Source organism: Rhopalosiphum maidis, chromosome 2 (assembly GCF_003676215.2).
Source record: "Rhopalosiphum maidis isolate BTI-1 chromosome 2, ASM367621v3, whole genome shotgun sequence".
In the NCBI taxonomy this organism is placed as follows: domain Eukaryota; kingdom Metazoa; phylum Arthropoda; class Insecta; order Hemiptera; family Aphididae; genus Rhopalosiphum; species Rhopalosiphum maidis.
The window spans coordinates 51,815,119-51,842,057 of NC_040878.1; the positions used below are offsets into that span (position 1 = coordinate 51,815,119).

The 26,939-nt window shown below is 28.0% G+C and overlaps 1 protein-coding gene across 4 annotated transcripts; it reads right to left on the reverse strand.

Moving 5' to 3' along the window:
• Positions 1 to 93: 93 nt before the first annotated feature.
• LOC113555263 (protein sidekick) lies at positions 94 to 22,069 on the reverse strand. Of its 4 annotated transcripts, XM_026959668.1 has the most exons (33): positions 21,433 to 22,069; positions 21,270 to 21,365; positions 12,858 to 13,037; positions 11,540 to 11,759; positions 10,884 to 11,272; positions 10,670 to 10,814; positions 10,460 to 10,587; positions 9,619 to 9,699; positions 8,741 to 8,860; positions 8,516 to 8,668; positions 8,206 to 8,332; positions 7,859 to 8,139; positions 7,588 to 7,779; positions 7,351 to 7,529; positions 7,108 to 7,234; positions 6,829 to 6,960; positions 6,523 to 6,702; positions 5,850 to 6,256; positions 5,516 to 5,770; positions 5,217 to 5,445; positions 5,028 to 5,143; positions 4,766 to 4,958; positions 4,494 to 4,674; positions 3,976 to 4,388; positions 3,460 to 3,896; positions 3,203 to 3,394; positions 2,996 to 3,137; positions 2,646 to 2,924; positions 2,499 to 2,519; positions 1,301 to 1,458; positions 1,054 to 1,216; positions 661 to 974; positions 94 to 590 (listed from the first exon to the last, which is right to left on the reverse strand). In XM_026959668.1, the coding sequence occupies exons 1-33, from the start codon at positions 21,536 to 21,538 to the stop codon at positions 348 to 350; spliced, it is 6,579 nt and encodes a 2,192-aa protein (XP_026815469.1). In that variant the 5' UTR covers positions 21,539 to 22,069; the 3' UTR covers positions 94 to 347. The 4 variants fall into 4 exon arrangements, with proteins under 4 accessions (XP_026815469.1, XP_026815472.1, XP_026815470.1 ...); XM_026959671.1 differs by lacking the exon at positions 9,619 to 9,699 and having other exon boundaries at positions 21,433 to 22,068; XM_026959669.1 differs by lacking the exon at positions 2,499 to 2,519 and having other exon boundaries at positions 21,433 to 22,067.
• Between the last annotated feature and the right edge of the window lie 4,870 nt (positions 22,070 to 26,939).

Below are 26,939 nucleotides of genomic sequence, written 5' to 3' on the forward strand. Positions count from 1 at the left end.
GAATTTAAATAAAATATAATACTGAAATGTAATTTATTATGTTTATTTCAGTCTTTAATTTTTATTTGCGTAAATGTGGTTAAAAAATATTGATGAGTTTTTAGTTTAAGTAAAAAACTTTTCTAGAGAAATATAAAATTGAGATCAACTTGTTAGAGCTAAATTATACATACAATTTATCAGTCTGTAAAAGACAATTAAACATTTTCAATTTTAGAGTAAAGTAGTCATACTGACCAGTTCATAAGTTAAGTCATGGTACACATATTTACAAAATAATACATAATTAATTTTAAATTAAACAAAATCACGGACGGATTGGTAAAGATGGCACGCACTAGAAGAAATTAAACAAACGATGAGAATCCTGGTAGTGGAGCTCGTGATCTGGCCATGTTATTCATTATAATTTGGCCACCATTAAGGCTCATCACAGCACTTCCTTCAGGTTCCGAATCTGTATAACTAGAATAGTTTCTAACAGGTTTTTGCCGTTTCCACGACTGTCTTAAAGAATCATTGACATTAGCATAGTGGTTAACAAACGAATGCGGATCTGATCGCACACTTTCATTCTCACTTTCTGATCCCTAAAAGTTTAATACATAGTAACTATTAATAACACTTACCATTAAAATTTATATAAACTAAATATCATACCTGAGAGTCTGTTGAACTGATTTCTGAAGGTTTTTCAGTAACTGAACTATCGTCTGGATTTTCATCATAACCTTTAACACTATCATCATCACTATGGTAAGGAACACTAGCTGGAGATGGCCTTGGTGGAGATTTTCCTAAAGTTCCGATTGGTGGTTTCCGTCTGTGTAGTGAATGGTGTAAAGTATTATGAATAGACATCCGTCCAAGAGAATTGTTGTTTGACATTCTGGTTCTATGAAGTTCCATGGCCAACTGCTGTCGATCATCAATATCCATAACCATAGATTCTTCTAAGGTTTTTTGTGCTTCTTCTAGATATAATATAAAAATTTCTTGCAAAAATTAAGAAGGTTCATAATACAACAAAATTAGTAATTAAAATTGACTTACGTTTATATTTGTAACTTTTGCTTTTAACACATAGTATAGCAATAACCATAATAAGTATAACTAGTGATGCAGCAGCTAAAGCAACCATAAACCATGTCTGTCTATAAAATGGCTTCATTTGTAAGTAACCATACTCTAAGTACAATTTTGATGGAGTTAAAACCTACATTTTATAATAATTGGATTATAATACATATTAAGCACATACACATTTTAGATAACAGTTTTTAATACTTTATATACATACCACATCATCTGAATAGGCTGGATAACTAATACCAAACTCGTTATGAGCTACAATTCTAAACAAATATGAAGTTGATGGCAGCAAACTCTGATAGGATACTGAGAATTCATCCAACGGTCCACTGTTACTTTTTGTAACTGTTGTCCAACGTGTGTCATCTGAAAATAATACACACCAAAAATAAGCAACTAAACAATCTAACATATTAGCTAAGCATAGTGCATAAGACACACGTGAAAACTAGATATCTTAAAAACATTTTTAACACATTTATGGTTAATAAAATACTTAAGATCTATGTTAAAAACATAAGCATTTATCAAACACTGTTTAATAGTAGTAGTAGTGTCCATGTATTACATATAATGTTATAATATTATGTTATAAACTCAAAATTTACACGAAAGAGAATATGAAATGCGTAGGATTGTAGGAACATAATTATTATTATATTATGCAATTAACATGATATCTCTTTATATATTTTGACGTACAAAAATATAATATTATAAATGCATTATTGATTAATTACTTTATAAAGTATTGTTAATACTTATGAGTACATATAAAAAGCAAAGGCTTTAGTTAACTAAAATTAATGATTATGCAACTTTTTTTTTTATGGTGACCTATTAATATTCATGATAACAAAACATTATGATCAATCAATATAATTTATATACATAGGTGTCTGCAAAAATTTTTCTAGGGGGGGCAATGTTAGGGTACGAGGAGAAATATTATTATATATTATATTAAAATATAATTTTACTAGGTATTTTAAAACATTTTTTTTTATAATACTCGTTACATAATGTATTTTATACAAAGGGTATAGATACAGTTAACTTTATTAATTCTCAAAAAGAAATTATAATCGTCTAGCATCTCTTCCAAAATTATCAACAATTTCATCAATAAATTATATAATGTATGAAGTTTTTCGAATTATATTTTATTAAGGATTTAACAAAATTATTTAAAAATTAAATACTTTCAAAGAAAATGAAATGTATAATATTTTAATGTATTTTATTATAAATATTTAATTTTAATTTGAAATGTTTTTTTACTTTGTTGCTAACCAAAATCGAGTTAATCAAAAATGTATTGATAATGAGATTGCTCCCCAAATCAAACACAAAAGCAACATAGTGTATAATAACATTCACATCAAAAACTTTTTAAACAAACTTACAATGTTCCCAGTCGTGTGTGGCTGAATAGTAAATAAAATATCAAAAAACAAAAAACAGTTTAAGAATATTGCTTTACTTAAGCTTTTTATTTTATCAAACTATCAAAACAATTTAGGTCATTATATAGAAGTGTTTCTAAATATTACCTTTACGTCTGCTCTGTATGTAGTATCCAAGAATTGGTCCTTTTCCAGATGCTCCATTTGTCCATTTAAGTGCAACACTAGATACAGTTTTGACTAATGATAGGTCAAATGGACTCTTTGGTGAACCCGGTTGTGGTCCAGTGGTTACATTTCCTTTAATTGCAACTCCCAAATCTATAGTTTGAGCCCTGACTGAGAAAGTATAAGTCACTTCTTCTTCTAGAGGCTGAACAAGAAGCCATGTTTGATTTACTCTTTGTTTTACTTGTTTGCTAAAACCTATATGATTTTTACATCAATAAACTAAATGTTCACCATTAAAACAAACAATAGCCAAGTATGTTACTTACGTTCGTTTTGTTCAGCTGTTTCATATGTAATTATGTAACCTAGAAGTTGGCCATTTTTCCGTTTTGGAGGTGTCCATGAAACTTTAAGACTATTCATTGTTATTTCAGAAAATTGAAGATCAGTTGGTGGACCCGGTACTCCCTTTTATGACAAAAATAGCAAATAAAATAGGTGACTTACAATAGTAACATTATTTTAGATTGTACCTGATGAGTTCTAACAATAATAGGTGCAGACCTTGGCCCATCACCGGCTGGATTAAATGCAAGTATTTGAATTTTATACTCAGTGTATTTGTCCAAAAACACCAAGCTATGACTAACATATGTGGCAGGAACAACTTCTGTTTCTTCTTCCACACGGTGTTCATTTGGTGAATCAATCACAATGTAAAATATCTATTGAAAAGAAATAATCAGTCAAAATAATTTTACAAATTTTAATTTGTTAATCCAAAAAGTACTTTGTATCCCAATAAATCTCCATTTTGTTGATTTTGTTGTGGATGTTCCCAAGACAACCGAACTTCTGTCGATGATATGGCAAATGCGGATACACTACGAGGTTCACCTGTAGGGACAGCTTCTCCAACGTAGACAGGAATAGGCATAGAAGGTGGACCATTACCTTGAGAATTGAACGGCACTACAATGATATCATAATTTCGGTCACGAACTAAATCTCCAATGACAAGAGTTTTTTCTGTTGTGCCCATAATTAATTGACTAGGTATTGTTTGCAATGCCATAGGAATGTCAGAAACAGGTTGATACAAAACTTTATAACCTCCAGTTTGGGTATCACCATTCCAATACTGAGGAGGTATAGGCTCCCAGGTGACACGTACACTTGTTGTTGTAATGGGTACAACTTGAACTTTACCAACTACACGACTTGGAGCTAAATAAATTTAAAATAAATTCATAGTTAATTTTGAGCAAAGAATTGTCTGGATATTTTTAATTATATAGTGACTCACAGGTAGGTAAAGTCCTGACTTGAGGAGATTCATGACTATAGCTACTTGGACCAATATCATTCGTTGCTTGAATGCGAAACCGATATAAAGTGAAAGGTAAGAGGTCTTGGATAGTGTATGAAGTAATAGATGGATCTATTCGTTCAGGTATAGTGGTCCAAGGCCCAATTTCTTCTGACTTCTGTACTGTATAATATCTTAATGGAGCATAGCCATCTCGTCCTGGGGTCCAACTGAATGTAATTTGTGTGGCTTGAATCTGACTACGACTTATTTGTGGCGAAGAAGGAGCTTGTGGTATTTCACGGTTATTTGATGAAAAAACAAGTGCAGACTGACTTTTACCCCAGCCTAACCGTGTTTGGGCTGTGACCCAAAACATATAGTACTGATTAGGTATAAGATCAATAGCTCTGTAAAAACATTACCATACAGATAATATAGATATGTATACTTAAATTATGGTGAATAAAATTAATATTTCAAATTGTTATCTTAAGTAATACCCTTTATATTACCTGAATGTTCTGTCTGAAGCAGGAAATTCTTTAGAAAAATTGTAGCCCTCGGAACTATGTAATTGATAATTTATGCGATAAGCAAGAATTTCACCATTAGGATCAGCAGGGACATCCCAAATAACTCTGGCAGTGGTTGAAGTAACATCAGGAAAAGATACATTAGACGGAGCACCAGGAACTATAGAATTACAAAATTATATACATAAGTACATTTTTATAAATTATAAATGTATGTTTGTTTTTTTGTAAAATATAAAAATTTTACTTACCATCTTCAAAAGTTTGAACTCTAGTAATTGGAGTAGATAACACACCATCCCCTAACCGACTATAAGCTAGAACTTGAATACTGTACTGAACAAATTTCTTTAACTCTGTCAATGTAGTTGTGAAAGTTGAATTTTTTGGAATATCTTTTATTTGTACAGGATACACAGCACGGCCACCTGGCTTATAGTAAACCTGTTTAAAATTAATTTTTTTTTTAATGACTATAAAAAAAACCAATTAGAAAAAAATATTTCAATTTACTTTAAATCCTTCAATGATTCCATTTCGATGATCAGAAGGTACATCACCCCAACTAACCACAATGGTTGTAGAAGATGTTGCATTTGCAACAACATTTATGGGCCCCATTGATGGCACTTTAAATTAAAAATAATGCAATTATTAATTTATATGTTTACATTTACCATTTTCTTTTTCTAATGATGGTACCTGATTCTCTTGTACGTTCAAAAGCTGATGGACTAGGGCCAGATGATCCAACATCATTAAACGCATTCATAGTTACATCATATTGAGTAAATTTTTGTAAAGAGTCCAAAACAAATGAATTTGAGGTAATATCTTCAATTGTGACAGTATATACAACACTAGTATTAAATAATCTATAAGTTATATTGTAACCTTTCCCATTTCCAAACCATTCACTTTGTTGCAAAGGCTAAATGATAAATAAGATTCTGTTAAAAATTATTCTTAAATTAATAATCAAGATTCTTTCTAATACTTACAATCCAACGGACACGAAGTTCAGTAGAAGACATTGCACGTACAGTGACATTATAAGGGGGATGAGCTGGAGGTGCTTGAATAGTTTGAAAATCTTTAGTGGGGTCTGAAGGCTCTGATGCACCAACTACATTCCATGCAGTGATTCTTAAACGGTATAACGTATAAGGAACTAATTGGAGAACTTTCAGTGTAGTTGCTTCAGGACTACTTTCTTCATGTACAGTAAACCAAGTTGTATTCCTTGCCGTTTGTGCCTAATTAATATGGAATAAAACATTTAAAAATAAAAGAACCCTTTCGTGGAGGATAAAATGTAATTATTAATTAACATACTTCTACAACCCATTTAGTGATAGAAGAATTTCCATCAAACCCTGGTGTAAATTGGAGCACAACTGAAAAAGGCTCAATATTTGTGATGGCCAACTTAGTAGGAGGATTGGGCAAAACCGGTTCAATACCAGACTGTATTGTGGCTATTCTACTAGGACCGGAACCAACTTTTGTCCAAGCGAATACTTCAAATTTATAATGGGTAGTGGCTTGTAATTGATCAATTACAATACTAGTGATGTCTGAGGTGACGTTTACTAAGTGTGTGGTTTCTGGTCGATCACGTATGGAATAAGACACAGTATAGCCAATCAAATGACCATTAGTATGCAATGGTGAAGACCAAACAACATTCACAGAACGATCTGATACATCTTCAAAGTGAAGACTACCAACTAAATCAGGAACTAAGAGAAAAAAAAATATTAAAATTATAGATATAAAAATAAATAAATAATTATTTAAATAATTTTTAAATTTTAAATACCTAATTCTACAGAAACTTAAAATAAAATAATAATTAGAAATGATTATGAGTATAGTATTTTTTTTATTTAAGATGAAGTTGATTTTACTTATTTAATTATTCAAAATATATACTTGAATTTTAGACATATACTTTTATAAAGAAATATTTAAACATAGTTAACTTAAAATAATATTTAATAACTACCATCTTCGTGTGTAACAACTAACGATGGACTACTGATTGGACCATCACCAGGATCAGTGAAACATAACACCGTTACATTATAGATTGTAAATTTCTTAAGGTTCACAAATATTGTAGTTTGCTGAGCAAGTGGATCAAATAAACTAGGAGCAACTGTCATTTCATGTTCTACTCGTTCTCCTATAAACATTGAAATAGTAATATGATAAAATATTTTTTTTTATCAACAGTAGAAAAATACAATGTAAAAGGTAAAAACTTGTAATTTAATTTAATAATCAAAAATTATTTTTGACTATAACTTACCAATCCATGCTTGAAGTTTGTAGCCTTGATTAATGCCATTTATTTTTTGTGGATCTGGAGGTTTCCACCAAACTTGAACCGAAGTACTATTTATTGGTCTAGCTATTACATCGATTGGAGCTGCTTCTGGAACTGTAAAAAGATCAAAGAAAAAAAATCATGACTGTTTAAATTAATTGTCAAATATTTTTAATAGATCATAATAATTTATAATACAAAAATAGCTAATAAAATGATAGACAAAATGAATTATAAATAAAATAAAATAAAAAAACTAACCTCCTTCTTTAGTCTTTATTCTTATACTATCACTATAAACTCCAACTCCTTTATTATTGTAGGAAGCTACTTGAAGCACATAGTCTTTCCATGTAATAAGATCTTGAATTAAATAATAATGTTGAGCCTGAAAAAGTTTTAAGCCAATAGAAAATATTAGTTGAAATCTTTTTAATATGTACTACCAAATTATGGGACATTTTTAAATATAAATTGAGCTAAATAATAAAACTTAAGACTCACCCCACTAGTAATATTATGATCAGTCCATGGACTATTAATATAACCATGTAACCTATATCTTATAATATATCCAAGAATTTGGCCATTATGATGCTCTTCTAATGGAGGTTGCCATTGAGTAATAATTTCTGAATTTGATCTAGCTGATCCCACAAACCCTAAAGGTGGTCCAGATGGAGCTAAAAAACAACAAATTTTAAAATATTTAGTTATATTTCATTGTTTAATTGATCAAACCTTGTTGTGGCAGTGTAACAAAATTGCTTGGTTGTGAAGGTGTTCCTTCACCAATTGCATTCATAGCACTGATTCTAAATTGATATGTATTAGCTGCTTTTAAATTTTCCAAGACCACATAACGAGAATTTGCAGATATATTTGTAAGTTCAGTAACCCAATCAACAAGTGGATCCAATAATGATTGAGTTTCTAGAATTTTTTTTTTAAATATTTAATTTATAGTAAAATAAATAGTAAACATATAACTTATTTATTTATCAATGCCTACCAATTTGTCGTTTTTGAACAATATATTTTAATATAGGACTATTTCCATCAAAACCTACAGTCCAAGAAACATTCACAGATCTGGGTCCAACACGTTCAGCCTGAGCAACATTTGGAGGATAAGGCAATTCAAGTATACTTAAATGTGCATGTCTTTTCTCATTGCCTCCGGGGGATGAAACTGAACAAGTATAGACACCAGCATCACTAGCACGCACAACTCCAATTTCTAATGTACCATCAGCAGAAACTTTAATTCTTGAATTTCCCGCTCCAAGACTCCTAGTAAATTATATTCAGCATAAGCAAAATAAAAATGACTCAAGACATTAAAAATTATACACATACTTGTTATTATGAAACCAATCAATTTGATAAAGCACAGAAGGATCACTAGACACTTTACATTTCATAATAGAATTTTGTCCTAATAAAACTCTAGTATCCATAGGAGGTTCAACAATGGTAGTTTTACCTACAAAAAAATAATTAAGTTAATAACAATAATAAGTATAATAATAGTTGAGAAAATTATGATTTTTATAGATTAAAATTTCAGTTGTTATTAAATTAAAATACCCATGTTTGTTTCTTTAGTTTTTTAATTTTATATTACTGTTTTAATATCAGATTTCTAAAAAAAAAACCAATTTAATACCTAGAACTTTAATATACGCATGCATTTCCACAGTGCCGGCTTCATTCGATCTTATGCAAGAATATTTTCCAGTGTCTTGAACTTTTGTGGATGATATAAATAAATCTCCAGTATCTAGAATACGAATTCTTTCATTCAACGATAAAAATACATCTAAAACAGAAGAAAATCAATTATATTTTTATTAATTTAAAATGTTACAAATATTAAATTATTAAACCATACCACCAACAATCCAAGTAGTATTTGGTTTAGGTGCACCAATAACTCTACAAGACAATATAACTTCATTTCCTTCTAGAACTGTAGAATTTTGTGGTTCATTCTCAATAATTGGACCAGTAGCTGTAAAATGAAGCATATAATAAATATATTACACAGCAGGTAGTTTACAATAAAAATTAAGACATTTGCTCAATATTTTTTATTATTTTTATTATTCTATTGTGATGACTACAATTTTGATTTTAAAAGCATAATATATTTGAAATACAAACACTAGGGTTTGGATTTTGTAGCATTTGTGTATATATTGTAAATACAGTCCTAGTAAAATGCCTAAAAACAAAACATTAAAGAGGACAAGGTTAATTGAATGCAGTGGCATAGCCAAGGGCCAAAGAAGCAACGGTCCTCCACAAAATGTTGGTTAAAATAAATAATAGTTTCAGTATTCAACACATAGCTATGTATTAAAATTATAATTTTTATGAAGGCTACTGCAAGTCTAAAATGGTATACGTCTACTGTTTTATGCATAACAAACTTATAAGAAATGGAATTCTATAGTTAAGCTTCCCCAATACAATAAATCATCACCTCTTCCAAAGTAAAACCTTGGCTATGCCACAGTAACAATGTGCAAACAAAACTATAGAATACAGCTTCACTAAAAAAAAAAAAAAAAAAATACGGCATTGGAATGGTTTGTATACCTAAACACTTCACCATTCCTAAAATTTACATTTCAAACGGTACATGTTTTTTTTTAACTCTATGTCTATATGCGTATCTATAATAGTGCAAAGTGCTGTGCTAAAACATAATATTTCTATCGTGCCTACATCAAACATATAACCACGTGTTTTTAAATAAAACCTTACGAGGTACATTTTTTCGGGCACTCGGGTGTTGCCATGGCATCATTCTGTATACAGAGGCTCTCGTCCAGCGTTTAGAACGTCCTACATTAACCATAAAAGTATTTACATTTTGTACACTGTTCAACAAATGATATTATGAATAATATGCACCAAATCTGTACAAAAGAGTGACTTGTATACACAAATATAAAAAAATCAGAAATCTACAGCAATTTTAATGTTCAGATTCGTCATTATTTTTCTTAGATTTTTATTTTCATGTCACTTAAAACGGACACAATTCTTTTTATTTCAATACAATAATACCTAGAACTTTTTAAGATTAGTCAACGTAAAAATCATTATTATAGATATACTTTTATTTTTGACTTGGGTAATCAAATCATGATTTCATGGTCCTCCGGCGACGATAATTTTATTGGATTTATTAACAGAATTTTGATGACTATAGTATTTTATTTTTTATATTTTTACAGTCTAAATACGTTAACGAACAAAACATTTTCCCACAAAACTGAGACGAATCGATCCATTTAGGAGTAGTCGTTAAGTGTATCTGAGGAGATCAATTTTTTAAATTAATTAGAACAGATTATTGAAATATATCCATTATATTAACTAGTATATAAATACTATTATTGTAACCTAAATTAAATTGATTTGTGTACTATAAATATATGGGTAACCTTTATGTTAATTAAATTCTAATTAATGTCTATAGATATTGTTATAATTCTATATAACTCGCTCAGTAAAAAAAAAACAATATTTTTAACTAACTTAATTACAATAAAAAATATACAAATACGAAGACGGAATTTTTCCTAGTAGGTACACTTACTTTTGACTTTCAACCACGTACTAATAGAATCTGACCCGGCTTCATTTTCTGCTTCACATTGAAACATGCCAGAATCTTCGATGTTCAATTTCTTTATAACCAAAGTACCATCTTCTTCAACCGTGTACCTATAAAAAAAAATCGTGATATTTATTCATAGAAATTATAAAAACTGTATAGGATATGTTTTTCACTTGAATATATTATTACCTATTGTTTTGACTTATTGTCTCTGCGTTACGATACCAAGTTATTTTTGGCTGTGGCACCCCAATGGTGTCACAACTTATTCTGACAGTAGACCCATATTCGCCAAGGGTTTCCATCCTCAAATTACCAACAAATGTTGGAGGTTCTGCAAATAACATGTTTTTATAATACTAAGGTAATTTCGTTAAGTGCATTTATTAAATGTTTAACTAACCTAAGACGAAGATATCAGCGTCTGCAGAAATAGGTGCATATCCACCTGATACAAATCGAACCTGACAAGTATACCGACCGGTATAAGTCAATTTGGCATTGATAAGTGATAAAGTTCTGTTCCACGGATCGTTGTAAATATAATCAACACCATTGGTATTTTCTATCGGTATGTCGTCTTTGAACCACATGGTTCCTAATTCATGTAAGGGCCTTGCATTAGCTATGCACTGGAGCTCGGTAGTTTTATGACCTTTGATGATGTGCTTTCCTTTAGGTTTAACAACAAAATAAGGGGCAATTTCTCCAGACTGAGAGCCTCCTATGGTGTTGATTCTTAAATACTGACTAAATTCGTCTTTTCCTAACAAAGGGTTTGTTGCTCTCACCCTATAACATATTTTAAAATAGTTTTCGTTGTTATGGTAAGTATAGCTAGGTACATATAATTATTAGTATACGTATTTGGTTAAAGAAATTAAAAAATTAAATATTATGAACATGCATATTGTACTATAAAAGTGTACGGACCAATAAAAACTTAATTTACTCTCGTATAACTCCACTGTTATACAAATTTATAACAATAATAAAAGAAGGAAATATAATTTCTCTTGATATTAATGTAAAAATAATTTTATGATATTTTCAATTGACCTGTATGCTTTTTGGTCGCTGTCAGAGGCTGATAATACCACTAATTGATGAGTCTCTGCAACTGAGGCATATTTGATGTCGTATAGCTGAGTGCCGTCATCAGTTAACCACTGTACCATAGGTGGTGGGTAGCTTTTAATTGGCGGGCAATCCAAAATTGCTGCTTGACCTCTTTCAACTCTAACTATTGGATCGGTTACTTCCATAAAATTGTCCATATCTAAAACGTATTAAAATTAATTTAACACATCCACCTTAAAAAAGTACTAACAACATAATATTAAAACAAAAATAAAAAATAAATCTAAATGTATATAGTAAAATACTTGTAACTATTATATAATAATATACTATATAATTTTAGAAATATACTTTTTATTCTGACAAGAATATTTATGCTTTACTTATATATTTAAAACTTTTAATAGGTCGATAAATTATTTTTTAGTATTGTATTTACTATTTAGATATTCAGAACATTTTTAGTTCGTGATAAGAACTTTATTGAAAAAATCAAAAAAGATTTTGTAATAGTTTTTAAATATGTTTAAGGGTAATTTTCTAACAAGTCATAAAAATAAAATTAATATCGTATTACCATTAATCTTATAATAAATAACAAAATCAATAATACTAATTTATTGTTCACTTTAACTTATACGAACACACTACAGAAGCTAGCAATAATAAGTCGCGATGTATTGTAGTATTAACAATGCCGTGCTATATATAGACATAACAACATACCAAATATATTAAATCAATAATAGTTTCGTAAAAATTACATATGAATGTAGAGTTAATTTAAAAATAAAATACTTTAAAATAACTTAAAAATTAGCTTACAATAATGATATACGATAGCTGTTATTAATTTATAAATTTGAGAAGTATAAATAGTATATACTAATTAAATATAAAACAAATTAATTATCTTTAATTTTTAATTTGTTTCTCACAAACAAAAAGAGAAATTCAAAATAAATTCGCAAAAAATCACAAGACAAGTATTGTTTCAACTATCATTGTAAGTTTAGTGTGAATTAAAAAAAATTTCTAAATAATTGGGTTTAAAAATGAAGAAAGTAAACATAATATATAAATTATTACAACGAGTAAGGGCCAAAGTTATTTAAATTAGTAAACAATACGAATTAAGAGTAACACTTTCTCAACAATATTCATATGCACTTGAAACACTTTCCACTATATAAACATGCAGTTATTGATCATTCAAATTAAAACCACTTACACTTAAGGTATAATAAAATAATAGTATTATATCGTTATTATGCTAAATTTAATAGATTTAACTTACACGCAATGTTTATTTCAATTTTTTGAGATAGTATCGATCCAACTTCATTTTTTGCTATACATTGATAAGTTCCTCCATCGTCATGTTTTAGATTTAAAAGACGGAAAGACTGATATTCAGATGAAAAATCTCCCACTTCTTTTCCATCTTTGTACCATTTGTAAACTGGAGCCGGAAAGCCTGTAAAGTAAATAATGATATGACTATTCAATATTCAATAATTTATTTAATTTAAGTAAACAAACTGCATAATGGTTAAAATAAATTTGTGTATATCTCAGTTATTTCGTGGCCAAACGCCAAACCTAATATAATCATACATTTCAAGATAAACAAACGACAGTGTGTTTCTTCTATTCATACATTTTCACAGTAAAAATAATTTATCGCATAAAAAAAATACATCGTTAAAAAAAAGAAAACAACAAATAACTTGCTCTGCTGTATAGTAGGTTTCAAAATTGAGTAGGTTACTATTCACTGTAACGAATGTATTAAATTTGGATTAAATTATAAGCCATTGTATAAGAAAAAAATTCATGGTTTGTCAGTTTCTCTTCAAGAGTGCTATAATGGGTGAAAGGTATTGTTTAGTGGTTTACATTAGCACCCTTAGCTCCTTCTATTAGTTATGCCGATTGCCGACGCACAAGACATATGACACATAAATATCAAAAATAATCAATTATACCACAAGTATTTTTTTAAATATTTTATAGGTATACATAATTATACAATGTATATTGCATATATCATTGTATGGGATATTTATAATTATACAATTTGTAAGCTATCACAAAATAAACATTACTTATTTCAAAAATTAAATTATGATAATTATATCAAGTAATTAATTTATAGCAAGTATTACTTTTTATGATTTATGAATGTCAAAAACTTGTAGAACTTATTTCTTAAATTCAACTGTAAGCTACAATAAAAGAAATATGTAGATCTTACTATTTGCAATTGTGCAACCAAATAAATGGATCACTTAAAAATATTGTGATTAAAATACGAAAATAGTTAGTTTGCAGGATTTAATTTTTTTTTTATCAATAGATAACAACCAGATTACCTAATATTTTGAAACGGAAGTACCTAATTCTAATTTAAACCGTACTAAAAACGAAGTATAGTCACCGAGGTAATTGCAAATTTAAATATTGTATTTATTTATACGTTAATTCATAACATCCAGTAATAAAGGTAGTAAGGTGTATTACGTGGTATTGAAAATGCTAGTTTTCAAGAAGAGTAATAACCTGAAGTGAATCTAATATTGTTCAAGGTTAAAGTACTTTTCATCATCATAATATGTATAAACTGGGTTGTTCACTGTAAAACGAGATGGATAACGTGGGCATCCTTTTCTTTCTTAGAATGCAACGAGACGAGTTTCATTGCAAGTGATGCCACTTTTTATGCCTTCGTCATCGATGTTACGTATAGGAATATACTACAAACATACAATTATTATTGTACATATTTGCAATGAAATTAAATTAAAAATACATTTCTTTAAAACATCATTAATATTATATATTTAAAAATTCAATACAAATTTCAACAACATAATATGTAGTATCGATATTTTTTAAAGAAAACAAAAATAAATTATTGCTTTAAAAAAATAAGAATAAAACCGCTACTTATATGAAATAATATCAGATTTTTATATGAGAAAATGTATGTAACAACGATTCAAGAACGTGAAATGATTTAGTACCATCTTTATTCTATATTATATTAAACGTTAATATTAATTTGTACATGATTAAATTTGAATGGATTTATCTATAAATATATATATTAATTATTATGTAAGTTAGTATACTACATTTATATCTATAGATTTCTTATCCAAAATTTAGCAACTGAACCGTTATTTAAAACTCATGTTTTGAGAACTCAATCTCTTAAATGCACCCCCTGCGTCTATTTGGAAATAAATTGATAACTATAGAAAAAAATATTAAAATCATTTTATCTCAAAAAGTGATCATATAATAATAACAAAAATAACCAAATCAATATATTATTAAAAAATGTATACAAATTCATCGTTCTGCCAATAGGATTCAATACTTAAAATAGTACATTTAGTATCTTTATAATACCATTAAATAGTGTTGATAAAATAATACGTTTTATTTAATATACGTTATTACTTTAAAATTTATATTCAAAAATTATAGAATCAGTTAAAAATATAGATAATATTCCAATAACATCATCCGTTAGGAATTCTATATTAAAATGTTGGCTAGGTAAATTAGGTCTATGATAATTTGTGTACATTTTGAAAGTGGTAAATTGAGTCCTATGGAATAAAAATAGTAAGCAATAGTTGAGGAAAGGTTATTCAGGACCCAATTTATCAATCCCAATTAAATGTTCTTATTTCCAATTGCAAAGTAGTATATACTACTATAGATATGATACCTATAAGGTATGCACTAGTAGCTGATGACTGATGTCAGTTATTATAAATAAAAATAAAATGTAATTTTCAGATATTCCCCTATAAACTTATTATGTATTAATATACTGCATTTAAATAATAATTTATTGAAGAACATTGCAGTTTTTATAAATATTATAGTCAAAATAAAATTATGAAATTAATAATATTTGTAAGGTTACTACATTCGTATAATAATAATAATTATTATTATTATTTTTTAAAAGTTTTCATTGTCTGTACCAGCTGATGTATTTTTTCTAACGTGTTAGGGCTTGAATAATAAAATTTCACATGCTAACAGTTCAATTTGATTGTCAAGGATACACGTATATCCCACGCTAAGAATAAACCTCGCAATTAACCAGCCTGATAATCATGTATAATAACACATAAAAACATTCAAGTAATGATATGTAAAATTGTTTAGTTAAAGACTATTTTTTACACAACAGGACATGCGAATGATCGGTGGTACAGACATGCTACGTAGGTATTCATTAATTAATTTAATAAATCATTTCATAAGATAAAAGTTGTTTTATACGATACATAAATTTCAAATTTAAATCTGAACAATTTTTCAATTTATAAAATCCAAAATAAGTACAACATACGGTATTGTTAATACGAAATGCAGATATTTAATTAATTTAATGTGGTTATTAAAAATATGCTATACATTTAAAGATTATTGATTTAATACATAGATACCTGACATGTAGTTTAAACTTTTTTAAGAAAAATAATGTTATTTAAGTTATATTTAATACATTATGAAAAAACTTTATGAACAGATTGTTAACTTTCGTAAATGAATGAATAAAATTATATTATAGTATCACTATCCCCATTACAAGTGGATGATTATCTGTAATATTTTATTTTTATACTTATGCAAATTACTAATTCAAATTAAATCAACATAGTTTAATAAATATTTTTTTGATAATCTTTAAACATTTTTTTACTTATTTCATCCATAACACCAATCGCATAATTATTTATACAATAAATATAGTGTATAAACTATAGTACGCGTCTGTTAGTTAGCATGGTTAGCGTGTAACGTGTAATGTATAATAATTATTATACTGCAGACGAGAAGTATAAAAATACCTTAATAGAGAATAGAAACAGGATTACGTGAGTAACGTAATAATTATTAAAGGAAAAAATACTATTCCATAATAATATATCCAAGAAACGCGATCAACGGTGGCAATGTGTTTTTATAAGTAACACAAGAAAAATAAACTATACGTTAGACTGAACTATAACCAGCATAACAGACGGGCAGGAAATACCGACCGAGGGTCGGGTGGGAAAAAAAAAAGACATGCTGACAAATTTTTGAAGAGGGGCTTTGGTTCTTCCTGTTAAGTAAATAAGTGGAGTGGCCTGTGGATATTAAGTTACAATATAACGCCATTGTTTTAGAAAAGCAAAATCCTCCACCCGCGGTTTGCATCGTCAACGATCGTGATCAAGAGCCCAATTGTCGTCAGATGACTTATATATCTACTACTTTTTAAACCTAAAATATCACACGCACAAAATTAATGAATACCTGATAAAACCACTAAAATATTGTAGTAACTGTTATTGAGACCAGAATATAAAAAATAAAAATAAAATAACAATATTTGTTAATGAATAGCTATTTTATATTATGAGTTCAGATTTCCTTTCCAGCTAAACTTAGTATTAATTACCCGTATAATGTTTAAAATATTTGAATAATAATATCAGTTATTTTAACGTGTTTTAAAGCATTCAAATAAAATTTAAAATGAAAATGTCTACAATACAAAATGTACTAAGATAAATAGATTTAATATTTAAACAAAAGCCTTAAAGTCTTTAAATAATTCTTATTAAAATATTCTAATTATAAATTGTGCCTGAATTATAATTGCTGAAATGATTCATAAAACAGAAAGTTTAAATTTTTAGTTAAATAGATGTTATAACACCATTATGTTTATGTGGTACATTACCGTGTTTATACGTATACATCCAACAAAATGATATTCGATTGGGTATAACATATCAGTAGTTACTAATGACAAAAAAAAGAAAGGATTTAATACTTTAATGCTATAGAATATAGATTATCCTATATGTTCATTGTTTCCCATGCTTATCCGTTTTAAAATATATAATAACCTAAACATATAGGTTATAAAATAAACCGATAAAATACTGCACGTAAATGTACGATACGCTTCACGAATTATGGAACAAACGTACAACACGAGTTACTACATTATAACGAACTATCCATGAAAATACATAATATAGGTACTACATATCATCTATATTTAATAGAATCATAAATTAATAAGACATTCAGTAGCGCAACTATTATACGATATATCTTTAGAAAGGGTGATATACTTCTATAAAATACATAGAATATCTCAAGGAATACTTAATTATAGAATTCACTATCTGATTGTTAGAGAGTAAAAATTATAAATTATAATGATAAAATGAGTTTTTTAAATAATAAATATATCCACGGTTGTATGTAGTATCATACTATTTAACAGTGACCTATATATAGAGGGGGTAGGGGTTCAAACCCCCCTTGAAATGTAGGGCTGATACAAGCATTGATTTTGATTGTATTATTAATTGAAATTTAAGAATGGAAATTTTTTTTTAAACCCCCCCCCCCCTTCTGAAATTAATTTCTATATACGCTACTGCTATTTAAATTGTTCGTACTTTCATGTTCATACTACTCATTCTATATCAAGATTGATGTGGCATATGTGACTCATAGTTAAAGATATAATAACTGTACAATCATCAATCGTTGAATATAATAATAATATAATATACTAATACAGTATTATTCATCTAAAAAATTAATAATTTGAATTTAAAAAAACGTTTATATAAGCGCCAAACTAAATTGGAATGATTAAAATGAGTCATTTTAAAATAGTTGTCAGTGACAAACGAAATTCCCGCGGATTTGTCCCTTCCATTAAATGCAAAATACACATAATTTTAATACACTCATTTGGACAATTTTGATCAATTCTTTTTAAATACAGGTCAATAATATTATATTCAATTAAAACAACTATTTTATTTTCTGCCATATGAACAAAAAAACATTCCTTTGTCGTGAGTCGACCAATCTTTGCGTGAGCCTATTAAAATGCGAAATGTAAAAAATTGGCTTCAAGTTGCACATCCTTGAATGTAAGATTACCTACGTACCATATTCAGAGAACCATGAGTGTAAAATACTCAGCTGTAAATTTCTTAGATATAATACATATATTCATCTTTTGTAGATAGATAGATTCTCAGAAATACAAATTATTTTGAAGATAACCGTTACTACAATCATTATATTATTGTATACATAAATTTATATTTTGAACGAGCCATTGACGAAACTTATTGTTTTCACTTCTCACTTCTCTAAGTCTAAATTTTGGAACTCAGCATACATTCTGTAGGCAGATTGAGTTTATTTTGACTCAAATTAGAAAAATTAATATTCTCATAAGTTATAATACTTATAATAAACAGTCGTTAAAATATTCAAAGTTTTAGAACAAATGGAATCTTGTTTATAAAATATAATATAAGTACATTTATATTGCATTTCTAATAAACATTTTTGTTAATATATTGATATTATTTATAACGTTTTAAGTTTTTATAAATTATAATCACGATTTTACAATTTTATAAATAAGAATTAAAAGAAATATTTTTAAAACTAATAATATTGATCTAACATATTATGCAGCTTGTTTTTTTTCAAACCATTCAAGTGATGGAGAATATTGAGCTGCGAAAAGTTCCCCTAAATACTTTTTCTAGAAACCTTATTAATTGATATTCAATAGAATCATATAATACGGGTTGAATTACGTACTATATAGATTTTTAATATTGTAATAGGTGTATAATTATTATTTGAGTTTATAACTATAGTCCGTGGTAGCCGCTTATATTGTTTTAAACAATTAATTAGGTATATATTAAAATTATTCTCAAAACATTTAAATAGATATTTATACTTATTACTCATATTATTAAAAATTCAAATTGTACAGTATTAAAATGTTGAATAATTTTTTTTAGATATTTTTATTTAAGTTTTAATAAGCTTTACTACATAATGTTAATAAGTTTAAAACGTTGAAAATTAAGTACCTATATAAAAGTTGATTATCTATAGGTTTGAAATCGAACATTCAAAAGAAGGATGTGCAAATTATTGTTTTGTTAAGATCCGTAATTCGAACTAAAGCGTCTCAAAGTTTAATTTAACATACATCCTTAGTTAATCGCCGACATGCTCTAAACATTTTATTAATCATTTCTCCAAAAACTCATCTCTTATCCAGTGGCGTAGCCAGGGGGGTTTTGGGTGTTGACTCCCCCCCCCCTTCTTCGGCTGTATTTATATCAAAAATATAATGTTTATAATATAGGAATACAATCATTTGGTCGTGATAAAATGTATTGTTATGCCGTATTTACGTTATCGACTACACCGATGATAATAATAATTATTCAATTATTTTATTATTTTACCACGGTTGTAAATTTATTTTATTTTATTACAAAATTCTCCCTAAAAAAATCCTTATTAAATTTAAAAAAAAATTTTAATGTAACCTCATTAATTAATTATTAAAATATGAATTTTTAATTTTTACGAGGTTCGTCTAAATTGCAAATTTATTACTTTTTAAACATAATAATATTATATTCATATTCGGTCTCCGCTCAAAATCATTTTGCACCACACACAATGATGTATTATTGAATTTAAATTTAACACATCTATTATACTTAATACTTGATTAAGTATCAGAAAGTTCCTAATTATTCTGTTTACAATAAGGATTGATACTTTTTATATTTTTTAAATTTAGTTTTTTGATATTTTTTAGGTATTGTAGACAGTAGTGCAGTAACTTCAAAGCATTAATAATTATTCTTCTGATTATAATTGTATAATGATGTGGTACCTAGTACCTACCCATTTTAATATTTAAAATTTTTATCATAAATAAAACCAGTGAAATAACTTAATTAATAATTAAAATAAAATACAATTTTAACATATAGTAACTATCATAAAGGTAAATAGATACCTAACACATTGGTAATACCTTGGGTAATACTTTGGGTAATTTTATTAATATCTGATAAGCAGGAAGTATGTAAAATTTAAAAAAATTGTCATCTTAATGATTTTTATATTTTAATTGACAGTGTTTTGTCTATAAAAAATTAATATAGTAAAATAAATAATATATTAATATATAAAATAATATTACATGGATATGAAATTTAAAAATGTATAGGTATACATATTATAAGTGTAATTGTCTGTCAACATAATCAATGTGCAAGTGTAAGTATTTGGCTAGATTTGTAACTGTAATATTTAACAATTTAAACCATGTGAACGTTACGAGTAAAATTTGTGAGAAAAGAACATTAAATTTTGGATATAAAATATTACTTTTGGTAATTACATTTAATAAAATCAGCTATTTGGAATTAGATTAAATTTTCTTGTATAAATTTTGAACATTTAAAACTATTTAGGATGTTATTTAGGAATAACATAGTAGAAAAAAAAATTAGTAGGTACCTAAAATAAATGTTAACAGTTTTAAATAAGTAAATTTATTGGTACCTACTACCTATGTAATTAGGTATTATTAAAACCATCTAAGTAATCTTTCTTGAAAATATTATGTTAAATTGTACATAAGTTAACAGCGAGTTCACATAGAGATAGAAAGAGGAGTTAATTTATTTTATGAAAATACCTTCAGTATCCTGTACCTATAGGTACCTACAAACCAGAGAAAACATTATAGACCAAATTATAATTGTTAATTTGTATTTTATAATAACTTAGGTATTTCTAAATAAACTTTATGATGACTAACCAAGAGCTTGGCATTGAATAATTTTTGTCTGTCCTTCGCCGATCACATTTTTAGTAGACGTAGGCTGCGTGATGAACCGAGGAGCCTGATAGGACTCTATAAACATAAAACGACATAATAATTGACTAGCTGTTTTGGGGCTGTGGTTGTTATAGTAACTTACGGCATTCACAATGAGTGATGGAGGACAGCAGTAATACAACAGTGACGGCGAGCATGTAGTTCCTTTGCTTGCAAGATAAACGGTCATTTCTTTCTTCTTCTTCCATTTCGGGTCGGGCGGACGAGAAAATCACGTTTATCACACGACGAAGCAAACCGATCTTATAATAATATCAACCGTGTCGAAAAACGGACGAAACGGCGATTCCGAAAAATTCGACGATCACACACACACGAAAGAACACCTATCTACGACCTACCCACTGTCGGAATTGCAGCATCCGAGACGAATGTTTCTGTATGTCACGCCACAAAGGCCAGAGGCAGCGGACACCTGTTGCTGCGTTTCAAAAGCCATAGCGCGCGCAACGGCCGTTTGCGCGATCTAACGGTTTTTGGGCGATCGATGATGTCGGAACGAGCGGGTGCGTTTATCAGTTACGCCGATACGCATATAATAAATAAAAACAAAAATATTAATAATAAACAACAACAATCAACAACAATAATGGGCCGATAAAAATATCTGTAGTATAACAATAACAGATGACGAGCGGTGACGACACGGGTAGCGCAGCGGACGTAATAAAATAATATAATATATATAACGTTCCAGCGGTCGACTAAAGAATGCGGTCCTCCAGTGTACCGTGTATGTGTATTACACACGCACACGAGCGTCGGCACACGGACGTGCGTGCGCAGGCGCATAAACGCGAAACTTGAAACAACGGTTCAGCGTTCAGCCGCGGCACGACTCCGACCACGATGGGGTCAGATACCTACTCTAGCGTCTACATGCTGTACTACAATCATTGAAGGTGGTATGAACCACGGACTAAGATATCAAATAATAATAAACCTTGGATACCGGATTGAATAAGAATTATGATAATATTATTATCATTTATTGATTAAACCCATGGTCTTAGAAGACCGTGGATTAAACTATAAATTGTATGCTAATCCGAGACTATAAAATACAACCTATGTCTTGTATAAGTCATAAGACATAAGATGAATGTAGTTACAATAAACGGGTATTTATTTGCTACGTCCATTGTACATATAATATGAACAAAGTGTTTCCAATATTCACTAGTCTATTTAAGCTATTTTTTAAAACAATTAATAAAAATATGCAAATGTATACAAGGCCGGGCCCTAGTTATGACATTTTTTTTTTGAAACCACAAAGATAAGAATTATGACAAGATATATTATACTTTTTCATAACTAGAATATTATTCAGTTAATTACAAAGATTCGGTTAACTTAAATTAGTTTATAATCATTTAAACCTAATATTGGATAGAACCTGGAAGTACGGTGCCACAGTTTTATAATATATAGTTGCATATAATATTCATTGTCATACGACATACACTCATACAAAATACAACCATTGCTAGATAAACGTTTTGGACTTTTGACTTTCCACCAAAATACCGTTGAATAGCGCTAGTCTATAGTTCCACAACTGTTTTGACGACTCTGTTTGATAGTCTTGAAAAAAACATTATTTCATAGGACGATTTTTAACCTGTATATCTTCATGAAGCGCGGACTAAGGTACTCTAGTCGTCTAGTATTCTAGTAATGTCGTAAACTAGATATTATTTATTTATTTGTATTTTTTTTTAATCTTATTCTGTCCCGATAATCTGAAAAATGATAAGAAACTGATAATGATAAAAGATAAGATCTAAAATCAAACTACCAACAGTTGTTATTGAAATTACCGTATAAATCTTTGTATCAGTATAATAATAATAATATTATACCTATGAATTAATAATAATTAATTATATTCTTATTCCTATTGATAAAAGTTATACAACTATTCTGATTCTGATTCCGTGTTTTTATTCGAAATACCACGGGCGGCAGTAGCGTAACTATGGGATGGCAAGGCACGGCAATGCTCCGGGGTCCTGGAGTCTCGACTCTTGTAAATACAATTTGAATTATAAAAAAGCGTGGGCAAGTGGGTATTGCTCTGCTGTATAGTATATAGTAGAGATGGGGAGTAGGTCACTATTTGAATGCAATGACAGGTATCATTGTATATGAAAAACGATTCTGAACGGAGATGATTTGTCAGTCTAGGATTATTAGTAGGATATATTATATTATTACCTATATTTAAATTGTAATATATCGTTATTTTACTCGATTTCTTAAAAAATTAAATTTCATACATTTCTAAAATTTTTTTTATATTGATGTTGGAATTTTTTTTTATACTTACTTTAAGAAAAACTCATGGATAACCTTGCATTGGGTTTTTTAACTTAAGGTATAAATCACAAAAATGTTATGAATTTTTAACTTCAAAATTCCTTGTTAATTTTTGCGATTTTGACATATTTTGTAAATATCTGAACTTTAAATGCTTATAAACAAAAATTGTAACTAAGGTTTTTTAGGATTTTTTTTTCTACGATAAGTACAACTCATAGTAAACCTTGTATTATATTTTAATGACTTTTTGGAAAGCCAAATTTTTTTAATCGGCATTTAAAAAAAAAAAAATTTAGAAAAATCAAAAATTTCAATTGTCTGCAAAAAGCTTTAAAAGTCAAAATATTTTGAAAATTTTAAAGTAAATATATAACGCTAATATAAACATTTTGTAAAATTTCAAGTACTTACAATGATTCATTTTTGAGTTACAGCGAAATAAAAAATCAATTTTGTTGGAAACTGATAATGCGTAAAATTTCCCGTTTTTCTGTTACTTTTTTAAGGTTTTGAAAATTGAAAATTCCTGGACATTTTTTTGACCCCCCCCCCCCCCTTAAAAATACCAACTAGATTAATTTTTTAAAAAAAAGTTCAAAACATATACTTATCATATTATTAAAAAACAGACAAATGGACACTAAAGATCTAATAAAAACATTTTCTGAGATGGAAGCTAGAAAAAAAAACTTTGAATAGCTACTTTATAGTTTTGTACATATAACATAAATAAACTATATTTATAATAAGTAATGACTGTTTTTTTTTTTTTTAATTTTGGTAATATAAATATATGGGGGGCCAACACTTGATACTGCCCCGGGGACCCAAATTTATAGTTACACCACTAACCACGGCCCATATTTTTGAAGTCTGTTGTTAGAAACAACTAACAAGTAACAAGTTTTTCATTAATTTTTTAGATTTCACTGATATGTATTACACCAGTTTGGACCACGACTAAAGATATCTATAGCCGTGGTTAGGACAAACATATTTCTAGAGATATAATACACGGACTAAGATAGAATGGAATGGAAAAGTAGACAATGATTGAATAATCTGAAATGAATACAGCCTTTTCTTCGAATTGAGGGCTTTATTATAATAGTACCTATGTATACAAGGTGACGAAATTGACGAATATAGGTAGAATTTTTTATAAATTTGTTCTTTTTCCTAAACGTTCATCATGCTCTTTAGAATAGGATATGAGGATATGAATTTTATAAACGGTATGTATCTCATGTTGTATGCATAGTTATTTAATGATTATATGGATCAATAATATGGAATTTCGAACCAAAAACATAGAAGACATATTATATTTCTTTATTTTTCATTAAACATTCTTTTATCGCAATTTAAAATTTTTAAATGGTAACAACTATATTTTTTGATGGATTCTGGTAGAACATTTTTTCTGAACATTTTTACGATCAAATTATTAATTTAAGTTCAGTGTTTTATTAACTATGGCTTCTATAAAGTTTAGAAAAATATGATATTATATAATATTTGTTAACATCCAAGAAAATAAATTTAATTTTTCCGTAGTTACTATGTGATATATTTAAATATGATATTTTAATTTCAGCAAAATTCAATTTTTATAAAATAATAATAATAGCTGATACATATACCTTCTGAATTAAGCTCGTATCTGGTATACGGAATTCGTAGATTAATATAATAACAACGTACCTATACATTTTTTCTACAGTTGAAAAGTTAACTTAATTTCCTAGATATAAAACAGAACTTATTGAACACCAAAATGCCCTTAAATATTTATATTTATACATATCGCGCCTTTTATAATTTGTTTGATACACATTACACACATTCACATCAAGGTAATTAACTATTTTATTTTATTGTTTATATTAATTTTTATTAATTATATGTCATTCGTTTTATTAGACTTAATTCCATGTAGACATTTTATTAGACTGGGTCTATAACGTTTGAGTTTATTCCTATCATCTATTAAACTTACAGCGGTGGAACTAATTGCTTAGTCAATTATTTTAGATATAAATACAAAAAAGCTTTTAAAATTCCAAAATATTTTTATATTCTTTTTATTATAATTGGATGAAGATAATAATATTATATTAAATCTTATATCTACTAAATATTTTATCAAAATGAACAAAGAAAAAACCGTGAAGTATATATACGGTTCGCAGTATAAATATAAATTCGGAATATGGCCCGCAAGTTGAAAAATGTTAGACATGCCTGGTTTATACTAATGATATTTAAATGTAAAATTAATTTTTATAATATTGTGATAACCAAATTACACAGATATGATTGTGCGTTTATATTGTGCGACTATGTTATAGGCTTATAGAGTTATACCTAACTTAGTTTAATAAATGTTTTAATAAAATTAGAGAAGTGATGATATATTTCTCATATTTAGTTATATAATATAATATAGACAAGGTACATTAAGAATATCTCTTGTCAAAGACTAATTTTCTTTTTGTTTAGTAAGACTATTTTCCTACCATTGGTCTAACACGATTTTTATAGACAATCATAGGAGTATTTATAGATCACACACTGCCACTAACTTCTGTAAAAAGTGTCCCTACTCTTAACCTAGGTAAATAAAGGAATTTTACTTTCTTATTCTAATTCATTAATAAAACCCCGTAAGTAATTACGAGTATTGCGATATTTTTAATATTCTAGTTTATATTTTAATCTTTGATCGCATACATAATAATAGGAGTAGGTTTTTTCCTCAGTAAATATACGTATCTATATATCCTATTACATTTTTATCAGTAAGGTAATTTAGTATAGCCTAATACATTTTTATCTTTAAAAATATTATTTTACCTATAAGTAGTGAATGTGGTGGGGAGAGGAGTAAACGTTAGTAAAATCACCTGAGGGCAGGGAAATTACTTGTATAGTTGAGTTTATATTTTTACTTTTGCAAAATTACATTATAATCTAGGGCAGGCACCGGCAACCCGCGGTCCTCCAAATATATTTCGAGGTATTTAAAATTTCAATTGATTAATCATGACTATTATATAATAATGTGCACATCTCATGAGATAAGCTATGAGCGAAAACGTAATCTAATCGTATGTAATACATGTATCGTAATAAATATAATAAATTGTACTTTTTAATATTTTAACTTTGTGTGCGGCCCTCAATGAAAAACTGAAAAAAATTATAGGTAAAAAGGTTGCCGATCCCTGATCTAGGGGGAAGATTTATTAATATATCATAATT

What these genes read in the sequence shown, in the direction of transcription:
- LOC113555263 (XM_026959668.1), bottom strand. Translation starts at nt 21,538, where the DNA reads ATGGAAGAAGAAGAAAGAAATGACCGTTTATCTTGCAAGCAAAGGAAC. An exon ending in AATAAAGACTAAAGAAGGAG is followed by an intron (nt 6,961 to 7,107) that starts GTTAGTTTTTTT and finishes ATCTTTTTACAG; the next exon opens with TTCCAGAAGCAGCTCCAATC. An exon ending in TCACTAAATGGGTTGTAGAA is followed by an intron (nt 5,771 to 5,849) that starts GTATGTTAATTA and finishes CATATTAATTAG; the next exon opens with GCACAAACGGCAAGGAATAC.